This window comes from Neofelis nebulosa, chromosome 9 (assembly GCF_028018385.1).
Source record: "Neofelis nebulosa isolate mNeoNeb1 chromosome 9, mNeoNeb1.pri, whole genome shotgun sequence".
NCBI classification, from domain to species: Eukaryota; Metazoa; Chordata; class Mammalia; order Carnivora; family Felidae; genus Neofelis; species Neofelis nebulosa.
The window spans coordinates 105,226,873-105,250,178 of record NC_080790.1 but is presented as its reverse complement, the minus strand read 5'-3'; the positions used below and the strand labels follow the sequence as shown (position 1 = coordinate 105,250,178).

The window sequence follows — 23,306 nt, the reverse complement described above, 5'->3', positions numbered from 1 at the left end:
CCCATCTTCTGGCTCTGTCTTCCACAGTGTTGGCTTCATTCTTAGCCAGTATGTGGTGGTTGGCTCTGGTACCTGCAGGTCCATGGGAATAGAGAGCAGGGTTCTTCCCAGGGCTCCTTCAGCTCATGTATGTCTTTGAGGTTCATGAATCCAGTACTTTGCGTGGCCTGGATAGGATCACAGGCCCACCTCTGGAGCCTGGTGTGGAGACAGGGCCTCCTGAAAATGCATGGACATTGGACGGAGACTAGAGACAAAATCTGAATATTGTTTCCAGAAAATGAATGAGTGTCCACTGTAGAGATATTATTATCATTCCTCTTTTCTAGACAAGGAAGCTGATGTTCAGGGAGGTAGCTTGTCCAGATCTTACTTCAGAGAAGAAACTGAGAGGGGGTTAGACCCAAGGACTTCCGACTTAGCATCCTGTACTCTTTCTACAACTCCCATCTTTGACTGTGATGGCAGAGGAACCACTGGGCACAGTGGAAAGAGCACTGCACAGAGGGCCAAGCCTTCTCGACACACTTCTGCCCCTAGCTAAATGTGTGGGCTTAGACACGTAGTCTCTTGGGTCTTATTCTTCTTGTCTGTCAAATAGGGACGATACCTGCCTGCCAAATAACTCAGTAGATGTAGGGGAAAGGACTTTAATCGTGTAAGTTCTTTAAAAATGCAAAGCATCCTTGCCTTCTCAAAATCTATTTATGTTCTCTGTAGGTACCAGGTTTTCTTTTACAGGAATGTCAAGAAAATGTGCTTAGAACTTCCCACTTTCTAAAGTGTGCTTCACACACCTTATTGCACTTAAATTTCCCAAACAGTCCTGAAGGACAGATGAGAAACCCACCATCGGGGAGTTGAGAGATGGGCCCTGGGACAAGCAACCAATGAATGCCAGACATTGGCTTCCATCCCTGCTCGCTGTGCTCCCTGCCTCATCCCAGGAGGGCTAACCTGTTTTGATCAACTCTGGGTATATGTGATCATGAAGAATTCAGACACAGTAACATTTTGAATGTGACCTAAGACTGTGTATTCTTTTTTAATTTTTTTTTTAAATGCTTATTTATTTTTGAGAGAGAGACAGTGTGAGCAGGGGAAGGACAGAGAGAGAGGGGGATACAGAATCCAAAACAGGTTCCAGGCTCTGAGCTGTCAGCACAGAGCCCATTGCAGGGCTCAAACCCACAGAAGGACCATGAGATCATGACATGAGCCAACGTCGGACACCCAACCCACTGAGCCACCCAGACGCCCTTTAAGACTGGGTGTATTCTAATATTTTATTATGAGTTACCTGCTTAAAAAAATTTTTTTTTAATGTTTGCTTATTTTTTGAGAGAGAGAGAGCATGAGCAGTGAAGGGGCAGAAAGAGACGGAGACACAGAATCCTAAGCAGGCTCCAGGCTCTGAGCTGTCAACACAGAGCCCACCACGGAGCTCGAACTCACGAGCTGTGAGATCATGACCTGAGCCGAAGTCGGACACTCAATCGACTGAGCCACCCAGGCGCCCCAAGTTACCTGCTTTTAAAATATTCTGGTTGAGTTATTAATTGTTTTCATTTAGGGGTGAATAAAATAGCATCAGAGGAAACTCATGTACATAACCATAAGAAAAGAGATCTCAAGAGATAAATGACTGAAAGCACCACATTACCGTGTTAAGTACTGCTGTGAGAAAGACCTTAATGGCTCTGAAAAGTTTCTTTTCCTGCCTTCTCCCTTTATTGCCTTCATATCCAGCAGGGTGTTCTGTAGTCCTGAAAACAAGATTTTGGTGGGAGAGCTCCTGTCTGTCATCCCTTCTAAGCGTGGCTGTGAGGGGTGCTGGGAACACCACACTAGGGGCCACACTGGACTGCTGTACACCCACAGGGCTCTTTGACCTGCAGTCAGGTATCATGTCCCCAGGGACCTTCCCCTACAGTTCCAACCTAGACTAATACTGATGTCCCAGGGCCTCAGGGCTGGTGCTTGAAAGCTGAAGCAAGGTTTTCCTGACAGAAGCCCCATTTATCAGATGAGAAGGGGCATTGCCATCTGTGCTGTTTGTTCATGTTGAATGAGGTCCCTGGAGTGTGGGAGTAGCAGTGTTACTTGCCTCATCAAGCTCTTCTGAGGTGACATTGATGCGTATATGCAGAGCTTCTGAAACACCCAGCTGAAACTTGGCACACGGTAGCTCATCACATCCTCCAAATATGCCCAGAATCGTCAGCAATGCACCCTCCATTAACCAACCCCCCAATCCAGGCACTACCCCATTTCAGCGTTCCCCCTTACTGCAGAGCCCTTCTAAAGTGTCCAGCCCTGCATGGCCCGGTACTATAGCCACTGGCCACATCTGGACATTGAGCATTAGAAATGTGGCGAGTCAGAAATGGTGTCCTGTAAATGTCAGATGCATACCAGATTCCAGACTTAGTATAAAAATATAAAATGCCTCAGTATTTTTATATTACATGCTGTAATAATAACATATATTGAGCAAAATAGTATATATTATTGAAATCTCATTTTACCAGTTTTCTTTTTACCTTTTTAGTGGTCCATAGAAACTTTAAAGTCACCTACAGACCATTACATTCCTACTGGAGACTTCCGGTTTCCACTATGTCTCCACTTCGCTATTGAACCCATCCATCCCAAATAGTCTTGGGCCCTAGCACTTCACCAAAAACAGCCCTTGTCAAGTCACCTTCTATTGGTTAATTGTCACTCTTAACCGCACTGCATATTTGTGGAAGTGCTGTTGCTTTCAGTGAAGCACTTTATTCTCTTGCCTCCAGGGACATCATGTTACCTTGATTTTTCTGTTTCTTCACTGGTGATTCCCTCATGGACTCCTTTCCTTAATCCTCCTCCTCATCTTCTTTTTTTCTTATCCAAACTCACTCCCCAGTGGACTTCATCCTCACTGAAGACTTTATGTACCATCTTCGTGGACTTCCCAGCTTTGTGTCTGCAGCCCAGACCTCTCTCTTCCTGAACCGGTATCTTAACTTCCTGCTCAGCATCTCTGTTTGGATACCCAGGAGGACTGTTCAAGTTTACATTATATAAAATTGATTTCTTGGTTCCACATCCCCAAGCCTGCCCCTCCCCCAGTACTTCCTGTGTTGGTAAAGGCTAATTTCCTTCATCCTCTTATTTAAACCACAAATCTTGGAGTCATTCTTGACTTTTCTTCTGACTAACTATATCCAGTCCGTTGACATATTCTGTTGGGTCTTCCTTCAAATTATATTTCCAGTCTAACCATTTCTTACCGTCACCAGCCTCCTGAAAGACCCCCTCCTCTCTGAGTGGACTTTTGTAGTAGTCTAATCACTGATCTCTCTGAGCCCATCTGCCCCTCAGCTGCTCCCAGAGTGATCCTTTTAAAATGCCAAGTCCATTTTCTTCCTAGAAACTTCCAATGGCACATCATCTTCCTTAGAATAAAATGTGCCATCCTTATAAAAGCCATATGTGATTTGCCCCTCTCACACACCACCACCAATGCACACACACACACACACACACACACACACACACACCAGTTACCTGCCCTCCAGCCCCTTCCTCTGGTTTACTGCCCTGTTTCTCCTCTCCCTCCAAGCATGCTCTGTCTTCCTTGGTGTTCATGCTTCTCCCTGCTTATGCACACTATGTTCTCGTGGCTCATCCTCCACTCATCTCTGGGTAAAGCTCACCTTCTTACCTTCCCTCACCAACGTGCCTAATAAAGACTTTGGAGGTTTGTATTCCCTCATAACATCATAACCTTTTGACATATCATATGTGTATTTGTTTCTTGTCTTCCCCATGGAATGGAGGCTCTGTGAGAACAGGGATGTTTTCTGTGAGTCCACATATTTTTCCACAAGGGCCTCAAAACAGTGTTTGATACAGAGTTCAGTGTTGTCTGATTGGATGGTTCTGCCAGACTCTGCTCAGTCACCACGTCCATCCATGCCCCTGTAGAGTGGGCATCAGAATCGCTTGGGAGATTGCCTAAAATGCATATATGCCTTGACTCCAGCCTGTGGAGATCCAAATGCAGTAGATTCTGGGGTAGAACCCTGAACATTTTTTGACAAGCTTCCCAGGTAATTTTGATGCCTGAGGTAATTGGACCAGACTGCCAAGCACTGCCTCAGTGTACCACTTTTCATTTGTTTATCTGCTGCTCTGCTCTATCGAGAATTATTTCATGTGTGTCAGCAGTGTTTGAATCACCTGGGAACCTAAATATAGATCCTATAGCCCCACCCTAGATCTGGTAAATCAGAACTTCCAGGGGTGGGTCTTGGGAATCTATATTTTTTGAAAAGCTCCCTTGGTGCCAGTCTTCCCAATAGCCTTTGGGAGCCTCAGCTGTGTTTTACAGACTCCTTGAGGAGGTTATAAACTCAAGAGCAGGTGTTTCTTACATCTTTTTAGGCCAACTTCTCTCCTCATCCCTCATTAATCCAACAGTGTTCTATTCAGAAGTGATATTCAGTAAGTCACTATGGAGTGAACACTTTGGTTTATCCACAATTTCAATTTACCTTTGTAACTTGTACATCAACCAGTATTCCTGACTACATTTCAGTCCAGCCCATTCTCTGATTAGAGGCAGGAAACATATCTTAGCTGCCTTGCTAATTCTGGTAGGGACTCTTTGCAGTCTTTTTGTCCAGAAATTTAAAATGTGTTTCCCAGGTCAGACCAGACAGCACTGAGGTAACATCACCCATTTTCATACTTAAACACTCACCTGTTCAACCTTCCTTTTGGGCCTGTACTGGAGCACACATGCTTTGGCTGTCCTCAACCTCAGGGTGCATCCAGTAGACTGCAGAGCATCCCTGGGGATGGCAACAAGACCCGACCTCTTGCTCTGGAAGCCTGCCTGGGCTGCTTAGTCTCTTGAGGAAAAGTATCCCCCTGTATTAGACTCCCTGTGGGGCCTATGGCCCTGTCCTACTTCTGTGTGGTTTTGTCCTGGTTTTTGTCCTAGACACCTCTTTCCAGATGGAAAGTTTAAAACTAAAAGTGTTAACCAAAAATTAATAAATGGGTGGGGAGTGGATGGGGCAGCTGATAATATATGCAGAATTTTATTCCTTGGCTAGACTCAGAGCCAGCCTCTAGGTTAAGAAGAATCACTGATGAAGGCCCAAAGAAAGCCCCTTGGTTAACCTGTTTCTTAAATATCCAAGTCCCCACAGAGTGTGTACTCTGGACTTTGGATGGCCAACTAGTAACCTTTTTTAATATATTGACTTTGTGTGTATTCTTTGCGGAAGATGTCAGGGTCATTATTCAAGGCAGAATATAAAAAGGAGTCGTGTCATTTAGGTAAGCCCAAGAAGCACTTCCCAGCACACACTGTCTGTACCTTAGAATTTTGCCTCTGGATAAGCCACAATTGCATTTTGATGCCAGATGTGAGAAGCCATTAGTAATCAGGACAACTCCCTTGGGAAATTTTGTTCCCAGTCCCTGTTCCAGAGGATCACTGTTTCCTCTGGAATATTTGTTTGAGGGGCTCTGCAGGCTGCGATTTAGTGACAAAGGGGAATGAATTGACCTTAGAAAAATAAGAATGAAAGATTTCTAATGAGGTCTGACAGTTCAAGGACTGAAGACTGAAGAAGGAGTCTAAGCTTTTTTTATTTTCCTGCCCACCCAGTCTTCATACAAATGTAAATATGCCTCCTTCAACAAATTGCCAAATGTGGTTTTAATTTGTAAGCAGGAGACCCTGACTTGCCTTTTTCTTTTCTTTTTCTCTCTCTCTCTCTTTTTTTTTTAAATGAAGTCACAGGTTTTGCACTTTTTGAACTGGACTTTTCCTTCTGTCACTGCATCGCATTTTCTGTTGTCCTTTTCCTTCCAAGGACATTTTCCCTATTGTTTGTGATCAGAGGAATTTGGGATGAGAGTCAATTGCCATGTCTCTTAAAGAAGTTTTTGAAGTTCCCATAGGAAATGCATAGTGCTTTTTAAACTTAGTTTAAAAAATAAATAAATAAATAAAGGCAGAGATTGAATCTAGTGTGAGATTTGAAGTGTCACCATCACGGCATCATACTTTATGTGGTCGACGCAGTATCCATTGTTGTTATTTATGACCCTGTCTGCCTTCCATTGTGGACTTCTTCAAGCCTTGGGGAATTTACATCATTCCTAATAGCAAAAGGCTTTCTGGTTCCCACAGAGCTGTTCAAAGCCTGACTCATGCTCCTTATGTTAATTGTTCAGCTCTGAAAATACAGCACTTACAGGGTGTGGTCGTAAGGGGAAAATCTACTGTACTTATAGGGCATGTTTAGAAGTGTTTCACACATAAATCTCAGTCTCTCTCCCTCTCTCTTCCTCTCCCTCTCATTTAACTTTACTGTAGCTCTGGTCAACTAGTGAGTCTTAGGGGGAGAAAGGGAGAAGCATCAAAATGCAGTATAGTCCAATAAAACCTATGGTATTCTGTTTACTAACTCTTAAAACTGATTTAGGTTATACCTGGATATGACTATGAGTGACATTGACCCAGGTCTGAAACCATAGGCGGGATTGGGGGGAGCTAAAGGTTCGTGCTCAGTGGTACCCTGTACCACTGATTGGGCAAAGGTCATAGCATCAGCCTGTGGGGCATCCAGGTATACTGATGGCTGCCGTCTACCAGGCATTCTGGGACTGCCATTGTTAATTCCAATGTAAGTCTAAAGCAAGGGACCCACTGATAATTTCCCAAAATTCTTCCTTATTTCTACAGCATTTTACTATGGAATTTGATGGAGAAGGATACTTAGTGTCACAGGAAATGAGAGAAGTTAACGCCTTGTCTGGATTATCTACTTGCTTAACAAAAAGGAAATGATTCCAAAACTATGAAATAGGTCAATGTTGGCAAATATTGGGAGTTTTTTTACATTTTATAAGTACTTTTTTTTTTAGCTTATTTCTTTATTTTGAGAGAGAGAGAGAGCAAGAGTGAGCATGCAGGAGGGGCAGAAAAAGGGAGAGACAGAATCCCAAGCAGCCTCTGCACTTTTAGCAGAGCCCAACACAGGGCTCAAACTCATGAACTGTGAGATCACAGTTCTCAGATGAGCTGAGATCAAGAGCCAGACACTTAACCGATTGAGCCACCCAGGTGCCCCGTTTTTATAGGTACATGTACTTCCATATGAAGCTTCCATGGGAACATATAAGAATAGATACACAGATAATCTATGAAATATGCAAAATTGTTGCAGTGCTTAGTTTAAGAAAAACTCCCAGTTTTTTAGTAGCCAAGAATCACAAACTTCAGTGTTTAAAGTATCCACTAAAATCTTAACTCTTTATGCAGCCTTGAGTATTGCAAAGGCCACATTCTGTATTTTTGTAAATAGAGAAAATGTGTGGAATTCTTAGGAATCGGGGTCCAGACCACTGTGCCAACGGATCTTAACCGTTGTCTGGAAGATCAGAGTTCACAAATATGCTGCTGCCCGGCCCTGCAGTTCTGGGCTTTGTCACAGTTTGGGCCACAGAGATATCAGATATTGGCTAAGGGGTGCCTCTGTGGCTCCGTCAGTGAAGCATTTGACTTTTGATCTCAGCTCAGGTCTTCATCTCTGGGTTGTGAGTTCAAGCCCCATGTTGGGCTCTGTGCTGTGCATGGAGCCTACTTAAAAAAAAAAAAAAAAGGTATTGGACAAGAGTTCCCAGATGGTCTGGAACCAGTGTCCTTTCTCTTACAGCCTTGTATGTTTGTGGTGTGTATTAACGTTATGAACTGTATTGGATAGGAGTCTAAGTAAGTGACAATTTACCAAAACGTTCTAGATTTTTTAAACGTAAAATAGTCTAACACTAAGCAGTTTCATCTGGTCTTCACAAAAATCTGTTCACTGGGGCATTCAAAGTATAACTGTTTTTTCTCACGTTCAGCGAATAGATTTCTGGTTGAACCTTTGTTATCTTTTGGAGTAGACAGAAGGAGCTCTCCACGGAGCGTCTGATTATCTTGCTGAGTGTGCCGAGAGTCCACTTCCTCCCAGTGCAAAGCGCAAGAGAAATGCTCTGAAAGAAATGTAGGTCCAACAAATTCTTCTTTTTCTCCTTTTTGACTGTCCGTGTGTATGGATACATGACATGAAACCTAGAATTCCACAAGAGTTTATGGAAACCAATCACAAAACCCCCTCTGGCACCAACTTTACCCTAAGTTCCATAGTAGGGTAACTAGTTCCTAAGTACCCTAAGTACTCTTCTGCCTGCCTCCTGCTTTCTGGACAATAGGGAGCAAGTTCTTGCTTCACAGGTGTGTTGCAAGGAGTAATTAATTACAAACACTTTGAAGATGAAACACACCTGTTTGGTGGTGTGTTTCATACCACTTTCCGAGTGACTATAGGTCGATCTAAAAAAATACATTCCTTTCCTAAAATGCAGGTTCTCATTCTAAGATAATTATGATAATCCTCGCACCCCTGATCAGGAACAATAAGAACCTCTGTGTGTGTGTGTGTGTGTGTGTGTGTGTGTGTGTGTGTGTGTGTGTTTCCAGACTAAAGCTTAGCCAAAATAAATATTTCAGCTTCAGTGTTTTGAGTTTGCTTTGGTGGTTTAAGAAATTTCTTACTATTCACAAGCCTGCAAGTCTGTGTTGAAGTCAAATCTCTAGTTTCTCAATTTTCCCCCTGCAGTTGCTATCCTGTTCCTCAAAGTGAATTTTACAAAGTGAGTGAAGTTTACATTGTCTTTTATGTGTGCTGTAGAAAAAGTGTGTGTGTGTGTGTGTGTGTGCGTGTGCACATTCTTGCATACAAACACACACATATGATATGCTTTGGATGTATCTGAACATTTGCTTCTGGGGAAAAATGTCAACATATCAAATTTAGGCAATATTGACCCTTAACATCTGAAATGTATACTTGTCTTCCTTAGTTAAAATAGATCCATCATAACTCGAGTATAACTACAGTGATAACCTAGTGATCAATAAACAAAGCCTGTCCTCATATATCCTAATAACTAATCGTAGTGTGTCTGTTGCTTGATCCAGTCTGAATTTAAACATCTCACTCAGGGACTTTTCTGGATTTGCTTGGGAGGTAAGGGAGAAGGAAAGGTAGCCCAAGCTCCTTCTCCAGGGATAGGCAATGTGTCAAGGGCAGCTTTACGAAACAAAACAAAAAATCTTTCTTTGTTTTAGTGTGAGAAGAACTGAAACAAAAAGCAGCGTTGTGAGCAAATCACGGAGCAGCCGGGACATTGGGGGAACAGCTAGTGACCCAGTGATTGCAGAGATAGCGAGGAGGAGGGGTGACAGTCAGGCTTCAGCCAGTCCCCCATCAGAGTCCACAGGACAAGCAGAAGATAACATAAAGGCAGCTGAGAGCCACTGGGGGCTTCCTGTTCAAAAGCTGGAAAATGTTCATCAGACCCAGCCAGAAGACGCTAGCAGCCAGCAAAAACCTCATCATGGGGAGTGGTCAGAGACAGGGCTTCTAAGCAGGAGCCCCGTCTGTAGCTGTGAGTCAGCATCGCCAGGTCCAAAACAAAGTCCACAAGGGGCCAGAACACAACAGAAACGCAGGAACCTCGGCTCTGCGGAAGACGTCGACCACCACAAGAGAGTTTCTCTTGGAAGTGATCGATTAGTCCCAAGAGAAATAATAGGGGAAAAAAGCAAAGCTGTCAGGGTTTTGCCAACTTCAGAGCTGTCAGATCCGGGGTTACTTTTGAAACAAGGTTTGGCAAAAACGGCGTCTAATGAAGAGTTGCATGTTTTGGAAAATCTCTCCTCTGGACATCTTACGAAAAATAAGCTAGGGCAGGCACAGCAAACTGGCTCAGCCACAAACACTGAAAGATTATCTGCACTCCAGGGCAGTCCAACCAAGAAAAGAAAGAAGCATGAAAGAGGCCACTAACTTACTAAAGGGGATTGCAGAGATGTAGTTGGGTCTATAGTGGCTGAAGATGTGGAAAGAGAGGGGTCTGTGTAGATGCTGTGATTTTAAAGGAATTAGAATGATTATTTTGTACCGAAAATGTGTATCTGTGTTAGTGTTAGTTTTCAATGCATTCATCTTCAGGAGGCTATATGATTTTTCTAACAATGTTGCTACTTTCTCATACTTTATAACTGTCTTCAGAAAGTTATTTTAGTGAGAAATGGCCATTCACCTTGTCAAGGATGATCCCATTCTTGAAGGACCTGCCTGAAGAAACCAACCATGTGCTTTCTTGGCCCATCACTGTGCACACTGTATGATGGGCTATATGAAGACAGGTCCATAGTGCAATATCTAGGGGTACAATTTCTCCTCCTGTTCCTCAGCCTGAATTGAACAGAAGTGAAGGAACAGGCTAGCCGTCTTCGACATCTGGTTCTGGGCCCAGCATCACTGTCTAAAAATATGTTAGAAAGGCCCATCTTGGACCCCACCCCAGGCCTACTGAATGAGAAACCCTGGGTGATTCTGAAACATGCTCAAGTTTGAGAACCACTGGACTAATTGGAGACTCCCTAGTGTTTCTTTCCTCAATACTGGCTACCATGGCCTCCAGCTCATCAGCTGGGGCCCACATGTGGACATGCACACCCTTGTGCTCCCTCAAACTTGTAAAACACCTGGGTTCAGCCTATGAGCAGCTCTGTTCCCAGGTTCTCTACAGCACGGTGGCCGCTGCACCCACAAAACTGTTAATTACCCTAAAATTACTAGAAGTTTATGGCTAATTTGACCTTGCATTAGAGGAAGAGAGTAGAGGGACAGGCTTGCTCTTGCTTGTAGCTCAGGCGTGTCCCTGCCCCTGCACTTGCCCCCACCTCTGAGATTTTGGTTAGGTTCAGGAAGGATTCGAACCCAAGGGGAGCTCAGTGGCCAGAGTTTCCGGTTTCCCATTTGGAAGGCATCACAGGCAGTTTCAGTTTCAAAACAGGAGCCTTCCGTTTGCACTGTCACCCACTAATGTCTCCAGTGGGCTTGCTGAAATGTCAGAGTGAATCATAGCAATGACTTATTTTGGATGGACACCTACTAAAGATTTTGTTAACCCAGTTTCATTCTAAAATAGGGGAAAAAAACATATTCACAGGCCACCCATCAAATACATCTTTTTTTCTACTCAACATTGTGTGGTCCTTTGAAGTAGCACCTCCCTAGTAACAAGGAAAATCAAGTATATTCCCAAAGTGTTGGAGTTAGCAGAAAAATAACCCAGAAAAAGCCTAATGTAATAAAAGAATATGGAAACAGACACAGTGTTGGTGGTTTGTGCTTAAGACTAATTATGGTTACTCCTAGCTCATTCTGTGCTTCCCCATGTCTCTTTTCCCACTTGTGTTGTAGGGTATTACTCATTAAGAGGCAGCCATATTTCATGGCACCATCTTGGGTCATGAAGTTCAGTGTTGGTCACTATACTTGGCCATGAATGTAGATCCTATTCCTTTGATATTCCCCACCTTGCCTGGAAACCTGTTCCCTTCATGTGGTCCCAGCCTCATGACCTTCACTCAACGGGAACGTGGCCCCATGCACTGGCGTCCTTTCCTCTTCCCATCCCTAGGTTTTTTTTTTCCTGCTCTTAGCTGATTCCAAGCAAAGCATTCTGTGGGAAAAGAGGGAACCCAACAGGATACTAACCACAGTGGAGCAGATTGTGCTCATCCAGTTGGGGTAGACTGCACAGGATGGAAACCTCAATCTCCATGGTCTGTGGGGGGCCCCTGCTGTTAGAGGGACAGCAATTCTAGGTGTGCTGTTCACTGAAGACAGGAGCACAGTGTGTCCTTGAATCTTCTTAAACAGAATTACTGGAACGGTTTCAACAGGGCACAAGTAATAACCCTGGTGACCGGCCAAGAAACAATAAGCTCCCTGGAAAAGAGTCTAGAATAAAAGACAACCATTTCAGTGCAATAGTTGCTGCCTAACGTACACCTAGAAGGAGATGTTTGAAATGGAGGCAGCAGAGAAAAGCTTTTAATTGAAAAGTTTTTATTTCATTTGTTAACGGGACAAAGCCAATACTTGTGATTTAGTGATTCTCTTTCAAGAACAGCCTTGGCTTTAGGGTTTGGTATATTCGTGAAATAACGATTACTGTGACCTAAGAGGGAAAACAGTACCTTGGTTTGTAGATTGACTGGTCTTTCTCACAGCCTGCATGTACATGGGATTTTCACAGGGTTAATGGAGGGAACAGCTCTCCACTCCGCACTATGGCATGTGTTTAAGGAATTTTGCCTCTAAGCATTTTTCTTCCACATGTCTGAAACACCCCCAGATCTCTTGTTACTTGAGTGGTTGTGTGATTCTTTGGATGTTTGGAAGTACAAAGGGGAAGATGGCTGCCAGGTTTTGCTTATTAGCTGGGAAATGCAGAATTCTCTACTCCTCGGAGTGGGGTGTGTGTTGACGTTCTTTATAATCTTATTAATTCAGCATCTGAAAATCTGAGAGCCTGTCAGTATTCTTAATCAAAAAGAACACAGTCTTCAACCACTTACTTAACAACCCAAATTAAATTTATTTTCAAGTCCCTGTAATTCTGATGCTTCGGAAAAATGTTACAGTTTGAACTCCCTAACTTTCTCAGTGGCATTATGGCTTCTAAGTCACATCCCTGTGCTTTCAGATGGCTTTTTTAAAAAATATATTGATGTCGGATTTTGTGTTGTTTTTTTAAGGTCCATAAACAAGAAATGTCAGAGAATAGTCAGTGTGATTTTTCTTACACGTTTTTTTTTTTCTTTGCTGCTAGAGGTTAACTATCATCTAGATATGCATATAAATTGTTAAATGCAAAGAAGCAACCATTTGGGGAGAGAGAAGTGAGTGCCGCAGCATTTTTGTTTACTTATGTTAGTATTAAAGAAGTAAGAAAATGTATTTTATTTTTTATGACAAGAATCATTAAAAACTCTGTTTTGTTTTTTTTTTAATGTTTATTTATTTTGAGAGAGAGAGAGCGAGCGAGCATGAGCAAGCCTGAGCTGGGGAGGAGCAGAGAGAGTGAAAGAGAGAATCTCAATCAGGTTCCGTTCCCAGTTCAGAGCCTGATGTGCAGGGCTACATCTCACAACCGTGAGAGCATGACCTGAGCCGATATCAAGAGTCAGACGCTCAACCTACTGAGCCACCCAGGCGCCCCTCTAGTTTGATTTATGGAGAATATAGCTTGTTTGTGAATGAGATATCTCAAGATAGGTCTTGGGGACAACAATGGGATCACAGTCAATTGTTTGCTTCTTGTGTCATGTTTGGATTTTAGCATGAGGTGTGCGTCTTATGGCCTTTGACTTTAGAAAGAGCTTGGTGAGGGCAGAGCACGTAAGGGAAGAAAACCTCTGTGCCCAAGGGAGTGGCCTGAGATCCCAGTGCCACTGTTGCCAGTTTCCCTGAACTCCCGTTTGGCAGGTCCCACCGTAGTATTTCCACAAAATTTTAGTGAGTGGCCTTCCTTTTGAGGTAACAAATGCCTTTCCCGTGAGCCAAAAGTTCTCTCTTCAGTGTTCTGTGACTCGAATATGGAAATCATTTTAATTTCTTCTTTTCTCTTATGAGGAAATTTCCATGCTTGGTTTGTTAAGATGACAGAGTTCATTTCTTGTTACTGAAACACGAATGAATTGAAGCACAGTGGAGCAAGTAGAAAATCAAAATTAAGCTGATTTCCGTTAAATAGTTTAAAATCTTCCTTAAGTACAAAGTAAATCCAGCATTGTAAAGTGAAGTTAATGCAGATAATTACTCAGGACAGAAGTCTAACTGTATCATTGGTATTACAATTTAATGATACAATTAAATTCTTAGAAATCTGCGCAACTCCTAATTTGGTTTCTATATTTATTTAACAAGATGAGGAACAAATATATGTAAATGTGTGCGCTTAACAGAGGGAACTTGAATGGATGAAGTTAGTTATTACCTTTAATTGTTTCAGAAATACTCAGTACTGGACTTTAATCATATTCAGTAAGTTTTATTATGTAGCATGATATTACCATGAATTACTTTATAATTGCCATTAGAATTACTTATCAAAAACCTTGATTCTTTAATTAAACAACAATCAATAAAACCATACATATGACCCCAAGCATCTGATCAGGTGACTATAGGTATGGATTTGACAGGATAATTTTCTTTAGTCAAGTTAGAAAGCCAGACACTGCAGCAATCCCTAGAGGAGCTCTTTTTTTCCATTGCCCATATCCTGTCATTTGTTTTGTTTATATAAGTAGTTTAAATAGTTGTATGTGTCTGAAAGTACATGGGTGAAAGTAGTATGTAGAGGAAATGAACCTGCTTTATGAATAAAAAGTAAAATTGTTTTCAAAAAATAAATTTGTATGTATCACTTTTCTTCAAAACGAGCGACCCCCAAGGAATATACATCCCAGATGCCCTTTTCTGAACATGCTATTTAAAATTATATTCTGTTAGAGACTTCTTCCTCCTTGAAGCAACCCTGAGGTTTTGAACACTGTGTTGAAACAATCCAAGGAGCTCTGCTTCCAGACCGCTGGTTCTAAAGTTGTAGGTTTGGAAAACCCTGTGTGGGGTGTTGTGATTAAATGGGCCCCTAAGATTTTGGGGTGGTCTTTACAATGCAAATATGTTCCCACTTCTCCCAATTGTGAGCTAAGAAAGATCCCTCTTGTGAGAGGTTAAAGTATGCAACCTTGACTCTCTTCCAGAGATCTTGACATCTCCCAAGCGGATTCATTTCCATTTTCTAAGTGGATCTAGTCCTTGTTCATCACTGAATGAAGTCCTGGGCCAGCTCTTTCTCTACACTGCCTTTTATGACAGGATCCCAGGCCTCTCTGATTGTTTGTATACGTATCTCCCCTTGGATCTGTACAGAATCTTTCCAAGGCATTTCAATCTGAAGTTGGAATAATACATTTGGATAGCTGTTCGTGAAATACTGAGAACCATTGCAGCTGATAAAGCAAAAGCGCCTTTCGTAGTGTTTTGCTCGTGCCGACACACTGGCCAGCCTTGCCCACAGGCAGCTGACCTGCCTCGGATCTGGGGTCTGGCTGGGGATCCAGAGACTCTAGATGGCGTGGTGCTACCAGCTGCAACCCTGGGTTCAGGCTGCTGCTTTGCCACTAATTGGTTTGTGTGCTTTAGGACAAAGTCACTTAACCTCCCGGGCCTCAGTTTCTCCCTTTGTCAAACAAAATGATCTCTAATATTTTAAGCACCACACTTAAGGTAAATATACCACTCCGATGTGTTAATTTCCGCATCCATTTAAAAACAGGTTCTTTGTACTGGCCACATATTGGGATTACCTGAGTAGCTTCCAGTTAAATCCGAATCCTTGCAATTTGGCCTGAGTATTGGCAGTTTTAAAAGCTCCTCAAATAACTGATTCTCATGAGAAGCCACGGTAAAGAATTATTGTTTTAAAATGTAGGGTGTGTGTAGGTTTAAATACTGGATGTTGAAAGAGGCAGGGTGTGCTCTGAGCAGAGAGTATCCTTTAAACGAGGGGCTTTCTGCAGGTCAGAAGTGTGCCTGCTTTCAAATGAATGAGAAAGGCTTTGGTGACGAGGTGTCAATACGAGTACATTTTAATCATACAAAGAGATGTGTCTTGTCTTCTCCATGAGGCCACGTTCGTAATGCTGCTTTCGACCCGACACATCAGAGCAACTTCATCTTCGCCAACACTGAGAAATTGTTGCCCTTGTACAGCAGATGAGGTTTTAAAGCACCTAAATAATTGTCTAAGGTTTGCCTTTGATCCATGATCATTAATATCACTAATAAGCTCTCAAAAAGTGCGTGTGAATCTCAAGTTCACATTTGGCAGGGCAGTGGAAGAATGAACGCTTTTAAAATAGTTTGGCTCAGAAAGCACATCTGAAATAACCCTGTGGGAAAATCAAGAGAATTTCTCATCCTCCAAAGGATTACCTAGGATGAGATGCTGACCTTGTATTTTAAGTTCAGTTGCATTTCTTAAAACCTCATTCATTACCCAGCCTGATTTATTTTAGTGGGTGAAGTAGTCTGTGGGAGGGGACTCTGGTGATGTACAGTGTTCATGTTTGCCTTTTGTTTTCTCCACAGTTCCCAAAAGATCAGAACATATACATATATTTCTTTAAAACATGCACACAGGCCAGCTTCCTCACGAGATTTACCACAGCTTTCCTCTCAGAAATTCGAGCTGAAGATTGTCTCCTCTTCAGGCTTCTAAAGCGATCCAGCCCCAAAAGGCTGAGTGTGCACAGGGTGAGCAGAGCGCTGACCTCCACCGGGGAGAGGTCAGTTCAGCACACAGGACTCAAAAGGGAGGAAGAAAAAGCCACTCCTCAGCAGGGAGTTTGACTTGCTTTAGGGCAGAAGAGATTTTATAAATAAGTTCCCAGTCTCCCACGCCCTCTCACCAGCTCTTCTATTACTAGTCCTGTCTCTGTGCTTAGACACACACACACACACACACACACACACACACACACACACACACAGAGATATACATGTGCTTGCACACAGACACAACTCTTACTTCCACTTGCTGCCTCACATTCCTCTCTCCACCTACCCTGGGACCTGTGGGTTGGACTGGCAGACCCTTCTCCAGAGGAGGCAGGTGATGGATTGACTGGGAATTTTTCTAAGCCCAGTGGCTTTGAAGGACTTTTCTTTTCCTCCCTAACATGCTCAGCTGGTGAGAAGCATGCAGAGGGCTCTTTCTCAAACCCACTGTGGGTGCCTGTGAGGATGAATACCAGCTCATCATTCCATTTATCAGGGGGAGAAGGTGAAATGGTGAATTAGGGTGACCTACAGCCTTGACGTGGCAGACTGGGTGTTTAGGCTGTGTTCCCAGTAGGAGGAGCCTAGAAGGCCCTTTGGTAACAATGCCAGAATGAATCGAGGCTTATGAAACAACAGCACTACTTGGATTTGTATGTCTCCCCCCCGCCTTAAAATGCTTCCTGGTGAGCCTTTTCCCAGTGCTTTGTGCTCAGCTTGGTGACTGTCAGAGTGGAGGTTGCAAGGACAAAGCCTGTGACATCTAGAGAAGTGTCCTCCAGTGGCTCCCCAGTGAAAAGTACCCATCAATACGAGAGCACTCCTGGTAGCAAAAGCTCTCCATGTCAGAGTTGTAGGGGGATCTGCTCTTGGGGTTCTTGTTTTGACACTAATTATCTCTAGCTGGAAGAGCCTTGTGGACTGCACCTAACATCTCTATACAGGCTCAAAGACAAGCATACTGTCCATCTGTGAATTTTCTGCATCAGCTCAGCTTTGCTTTCTCTTGAAGATCGTATTTCTCAATACTGGTTTATCAAATTGCATGTTATGGGTTCTGGCTGTTGTTCCGCACATTTATAAGGTCTAATTCTAGGTCCTGGCAACGCTTTAGAAAAGCTTGCTGAATCTGAGAGAAACCTTAGCTTTCTGCCACTCGTTATGTGTGTCCACCTAGGCCAGCTGCCCCTATGAGGGGAAGCTCAGGAAAGAGAATCTGGTAGGAGAGAACGTTAGGCTTGATGTTTAGCTCCTACTCGTCCAGAGGAAATGGCCACTGTGTCGTGAGGACAGCCGAGGAAGAAACTTCCATCTAGGGAAAGGATGCTTGGTGGGAGAGTCATCCAATCCTCTGATAACATCATCTAAAAAACAAGTCAAACATTATCACCTTCCATAAGGAGAGAAAACTGGCCCAAGACCGTGTGTTTTGGAGTCCTCCAAGGCCAAGTACCTGAGCTTACCTCATTTGGCTCTAATTATGTAAAATGGTGGGGAGGATAGATATGGAAGACAGAACCATGTTCTATTATTTAGAGGCTGTAGAGATCTGTCTACACTGGCAGAGCACAGACTGCGGTAGAATTTAATTGGGAACCAAAGTTTTTTGTGGTCCCGTAGTTCATTCTTGCATGAGTTTTTCTTTCTTCTACACTGATTAGCAAGCACTGAACTGATTGGGGAAAAGCCAATGACTTGTGTTGTCAAGACCAAATACAGCACCTACATGTGACGTAGCCGGGTACAACTCCCTTTGGAAGAGAACTTTGCTGTTGCTGTGTAACAGCCATAAACTTAGCAGCTCGAAATAGTGCAAATTGATTGTACCAGAGGTTCTGACACTTTTTAGCTAGATCTCTGCTTCGGGTCTCCTGAGGCTGGAATTAGGGTATCACCCAAGCTAGGCTGTATCCTCATCTGGAGGCCCAACTAGGGAAGGACCTATTCCCACACTCCCTTGGGTTTCTGGCAGAATTCAGTTCCTTGCAATTGTGAGACTGGGGCTCCATTGTCCTGCTGGTGGTATCCCATAGGAGTTCACTCAGCAGCTAGAGGCCACTCTTTGGTCCTTGCCATGTGCCCTCCTCCATCCCAAGAATGGAGAAACCTCCCTTGTGCTGAATCTCTTCCATTTTGTATCTCCGCTTCTCCTTCTGTGATCAGCCAGAGGAAACTGCTTTTAAAGAGCTCCTCCTGTGATTAGGTCAGCCCCACTTGGAAAATCTCTGTTTTTTTTTTTTGTTTTTTTTTTTAAATTTTTTTTCCAACGTATTTTTGGGACAGAGAGAGACAGAGCATGAAGGGGGGAGGGGCAGAGAGAGAGGGAGACACAGAATCGGAAACAGGCTCCAGGTTCCGAGCCATCAGCCCAGTGCCTGACGCGGGGCTCGAACTCACGGACCGCGAGATCGTGACCTGGCTGAAGTCGGACGCTTAACCGACTGCGCCACCCAGGCGCCCCGAAAATCTCTGTATTTTAAGGCCAACTAATTTGGGACTTTAATTACATCTGCAAAATCCCTTCACAGCAATACTTGGATTAGTGTTTGATCAAATAACCAGGGCCTAGGAATCTCTGGGGGCCATCCTGGATTTCTGTTTAACACCAGATCCGGCAGCCATTATTTAGCTCTTCTCTGAACGGGGCCCAGTGGTAAGAACAGAGAATGCTGTTGGAATCTAGCTGGATTCCTTCATCTTGTAGTGGACTCGACATCCTATCCTAGGATGCTTAGAGAAATAGAGCAGCAGTCTTTCTTCTTCCTGCAGCCCTTGTCATGAATCTGAGCAGCACACACTTGGTCATCACCATTTCACAGATGAGGAAACTTAGATGCAAAGAATTGTGGAAACTTTCCAAAGTTAGTAAATAGCAGAGCCTAGGATCCAGGTGTGTCCACCCCAAAACCCAGAAATTCTGTTGGGCCGCAGTTGTGTAAACCTAACACTGCACGTGGAGAAAATCCCATGCCAGGAATCGGGAAGGAAGAGCTGTGATTGGAATCAAGGAAGTCTGGCTCCAAAGCGTGTGCCGTTGCCACTCGGCACGCGGCCTGGCTCTGCACCCCGAGGAGGTGAAAGCCACCGGCCACCGGTCAGGCACATGTGGAGACACAGAGCCCTGGAGGAAACGGTCAGGACCTCTTTTGTTGAGTGTTGTGTTGAGAGCTCACAGGAAGTGCAGAAATAATGGGGCTGTGGATGTGCGGGATGCCGGAGGCTGGGGTGAGGCCTTACCCACCCCCTTTGGGCCCCTTCCCACTGGCTTTCCTTTTCCTCTCACTTTTTCCTTAGTTTTGTGCAGACTTGTAGCAGTTTCACATTCGTGCTCTCTCTTTTCTGTTTTGTGCCGATTCTTTTTTTTAATTTAAAAAATATTTTTTTAATATAATTTATTGTCAAATTGGCTTACGTACAACATCCAGTGCTCATCCCAAGTGCCCTCCTCAATGCCCTGATTCCTTTTTAAAAACACTTCCAAAAACCATCCCAGCAAAGCCAGGGACAGCCCCCTGAGGATATCTGATCGTTACTGTCCTGAACTTGGAGGGTTTATGTTTCTGTCTCCGGGACGGGATTTTTCCAAGGCATTGAGCGTGGGTGCCTCAGCTCAGAGGAAACTTTTGCATAACATGTAGTTCTGGCCTACCCTGACATGACAAACAGGTTACAGATGACTTGTGGGATGAGTTCCTAATCCCTCAGTGGTGGGTGGGGAGAATGCGGGGGAGTAGGCTTTTTGGGGTGTTGGGTGGAAGAAGGAGAGCTGCCCACAGGCAGTTCTAGGAACTCCCAGATGTGTCTGTGCTGGCCCAGATGCACACGGAAGGTGGCGAACTTAATCACATCCAAGCAACTCGGATTTTAGCACTTTTTTAAATGCTGAGGTGAGTTTTCCATGAATAACCTGGAAGTAGCCTGCCAAGGGAAGCAGGAGTGTTTAGAGAATGTGGGATGAAGCCTAATTATAATTGCCATCACCTGACACGGGCCAGGGCCCTTCCAGTTCCCTTTCATTACACAGAGCAGCACCAATGTCCTGAAGAGTGTAAGATGTGCATGCATGTGCGTGTGTGTGCATGCGTGTGCTGTGTGCATGTGTGGAGAAGGATGTACTGAGTGGGGCTGTCAGTTTCTGAGCCTCCTTTCCTGCAATTTTATTTTCTAATTCTATGAAGCAGAAACTGAAAAGGAAATCTGAAGCTGCCCAAGAACAAAGGGACAGGACTTAGACTGCCTTTGGTTCAGAAAATACCTATTGCTATCAGATTTATAAAGATGTCACTTTCTAGGCAAAGCCTGCAAGAGGGAGACACAGCTCAGATTGACGACAGGGTCTTTGTGGCAGCTCTCTGCAGCCTCCCTTGAGGCTTTGCAGCCTCCTTTTTGTTAATTACTGATGTCCCGATTTTTTACCTTTGAAATTCACACCAAAGGCAAGATCCAGACATAAACCTGGCAAATTCCCAGAAACTGCAGCAACCCAGGCAGCAGGAGCCTAAGGTTCTAGTTCCAGCTGTTGCCAACCCTGTGTGTGTCCTTAGACAAGTCCTTGAACCTCTCTAGACCTCAGTTTCCCCTCCTGGGAAAGTAAGGTGGGTTGGATCCTTTGACAGGTAAGGTCTCCAATTGCATGAATATCCAGTGAGTTCAGAATGAAAGCTTTTCAACTGCAGGTTTCTCAGCACTGATGAAAGGAAGCAGCTCTGCACTCTTCATTCAGGTGCAGAGAGGGGGGGCCAAGCCATGCAGTTGGCTGAGTAGTCATTAAGAAGCCAGCTGCAAACTTGTATCCCCCTCAGGGACTCTGGAGGAGCCCCACTGGCTCTGCCAGGAGAGCTTCTCTTTAAGACAAAGCTGTTACTTTCATGTTGCTGGCATCTTGTTCTGCTCTCCGGATAAGTCAATGCTTGGGTGCCCTGGTGTGGACATTGCAGGGGAAGGTGACGGGATGGGGGTGGGGGGCAGCAGGCAGGCCACAGTTCCAGGTTCTTATTGGTTTCAGAGCCCTTACTCTCCATGTTAATTTTCCTGACTTGGGCATATCACAGGTTAATACCAGACCCATGCATAATGATACATAATTTAAGACTTGTAAAAGCTGCCTAGGACTTGAAAGAAACACTCTCTAAGCCAGGAAGGTTGTGCCTGGCATGCAAGAGCAAGTAATACAGGTAGAATTTATATCAAAAGCAAGGGAACCACACCCTTTTGACACGATCTCAAAGGGTACCGTGCAGGTGTGCCGGCCCCTCTGCTGCCAGACAGCAGTCACCAGGGCCCCACAAGCGTCACCCCCACTTGCCCTTCTGCTTAGCAGCCATCGGAAGGCACTTGTTCACAAAGGGAAATTCGTTATTTTTAATAGTCCCAGAAATATCTCATGTATTTGAAGTGATGCAACAAGATTGCCCTAATGATTTCTAACCTTTGTTTTTAAGACTTCTGGGGCCAGAACCCTATAGAACTGCCTTGGGGCACCCTTGTACCTCCAATAACCAAGCTGTCTTTTGGCATTGTTGGAGACTGACATAGCCCGGGCCGGGATGTTTAGCTGCTTGTGGGGTGGAAAAAAAAAAAATGTCAAGAAAAATAATTGTTGTTTTTGCAAACTATCTATTTAAAAACAGAACCTCAGGAAGCAGATTTCTGTTCCAATGCTAGGATGAATCAGAGCTCACAAAGTATAAATACACATTAGCAGGAGGAGGCTTCCCATAACCCAGTGCTTGTGTGTCTTCCCAGACCAGGAACCTCTGAACTCCCGCTTCTCATTCCCAGTAGAGGCAAGAAAGAGCCGCAGCGGAAATGACAGAACATTGCCCAGCCCAAGATGCAAGCTTCTGTAGGTCTGTGGGACCTTTTTATTCTTTAAAGGCAACTGCTTTTTAGCCTCACACTCACTCACTTTTGGATAGACAGGTGTACACTGTTTAGAAAGGTGGGAAACCTATGCTCTGGTTTCCTTGGCTCTTTGGTACATAAGAAATATTACCAAATAACTTCGCTTTGACTCACTGACCCGTCAGATCAGCCAATAAATATGACCACAACTTGCTCAAGGGCAGTATAATTATTTTACTTAAAAATGATGTCAGGTGGCAATTTAGCAACAAACTGGCTTCCAGGGTACTTAATTCAGTTTAACAAGGAGGAAAAAACATTGTAATTAACGAAGAGCTTATACTTTAGTACTTTAGTAGAGTTGTTCTTAAATTTTACTATACATATGCCAGAGAAGAAGGGGAGGAGGGGAGAGCTTGTTGAAAATACAGATTCCCTGACCCCACTGATGACTCTTGCACTGGGCCTGGGAGTTTGCATTGAGAAACCTGCTTGTAAGTTATGCTTCTGATTGTCGCCCAGTCTCACCGGACTTTTAGTCAATTAAGATATACCCACCCACCCCCTTTTCTATTCTGGTTTTACACTGTATAAGTCTAGAATGACAGCACAACCAGCTTCAAGATAATTCCTTCTAGAGTTTCATGGTATGGTCTAATGCTAGAGTCTGAGTCAAGTTTCCAGACTAAAAATTCTTTGCCTTCCAGGTTTGTTCTGGACCCTGGAAGGTCCAGAACATTCATGGGGAATAGGAAAGGTATGGATTCCCTTCTTTTCCACCCTGTCCCCAAGATAACCAGGGCTCCCTTGCCTGATTACTTCTACCTGGAGAAAGGGGGAAATTGCCCTTTACGATTAAGGTCCTGGCTTTGAGCCATGCCCAGAGGAGCCTGATCTCTGCAGTCTTACTACTGAGAAGACTTCTTAAATGTGAATCTCAAGATCACTTCCCTTCTGGTATAAAGAATGGCAGAAGCTCATTAAACTTTTTTTCTTTCTTGGCACAAAAGTATTTGGCAACTACCCAAGGAATACTGGGGTCCTGAAAACTCCAAGTTCACAAACCATCAGAGCAAGGTATTGCTTCAGGATGGTGTTTGAATTCAGCACTGCTAAAGCACACTGTGTCCTGCCTCATTGGGTCTGTTCCAGAGCCCTTCTCCCTCCCTCTTACCCCACCTTGCAGAAACCATCCGT

At 44.0% G+C, this 23,306-nt stretch overlaps 1 protein-coding gene across 2 annotated transcripts in view; it reads left to right on the top strand.

The window, feature by feature from the left end:
* The window catches only part of SLX4IP (SLX4 interacting protein), a 177,984-nt gene extending 166,746 nt beyond the window's left edge, over window positions 1-11,238 (top strand). For both annotated transcript variants that reach the window (XM_058684881.1, XM_058684879.1), the window contains exons 7-8: window positions 7,957-8,057; window positions 9,185-11,238. In XM_058684881.1, coding sequence (XP_058540864.1) covers window positions 7,957-8,057; window positions 9,185-9,905 — 822 coding nt within the window. In that variant the 3' untranslated portion in view covers window positions 9,906-11,238. The remainder of the gene's footprint in view (window positions 1-7,956; window positions 8,058-9,184) is intronic.
* The last annotated feature ends 12,068 nt before the right edge of the window (window positions 11,239-23,306 follow it).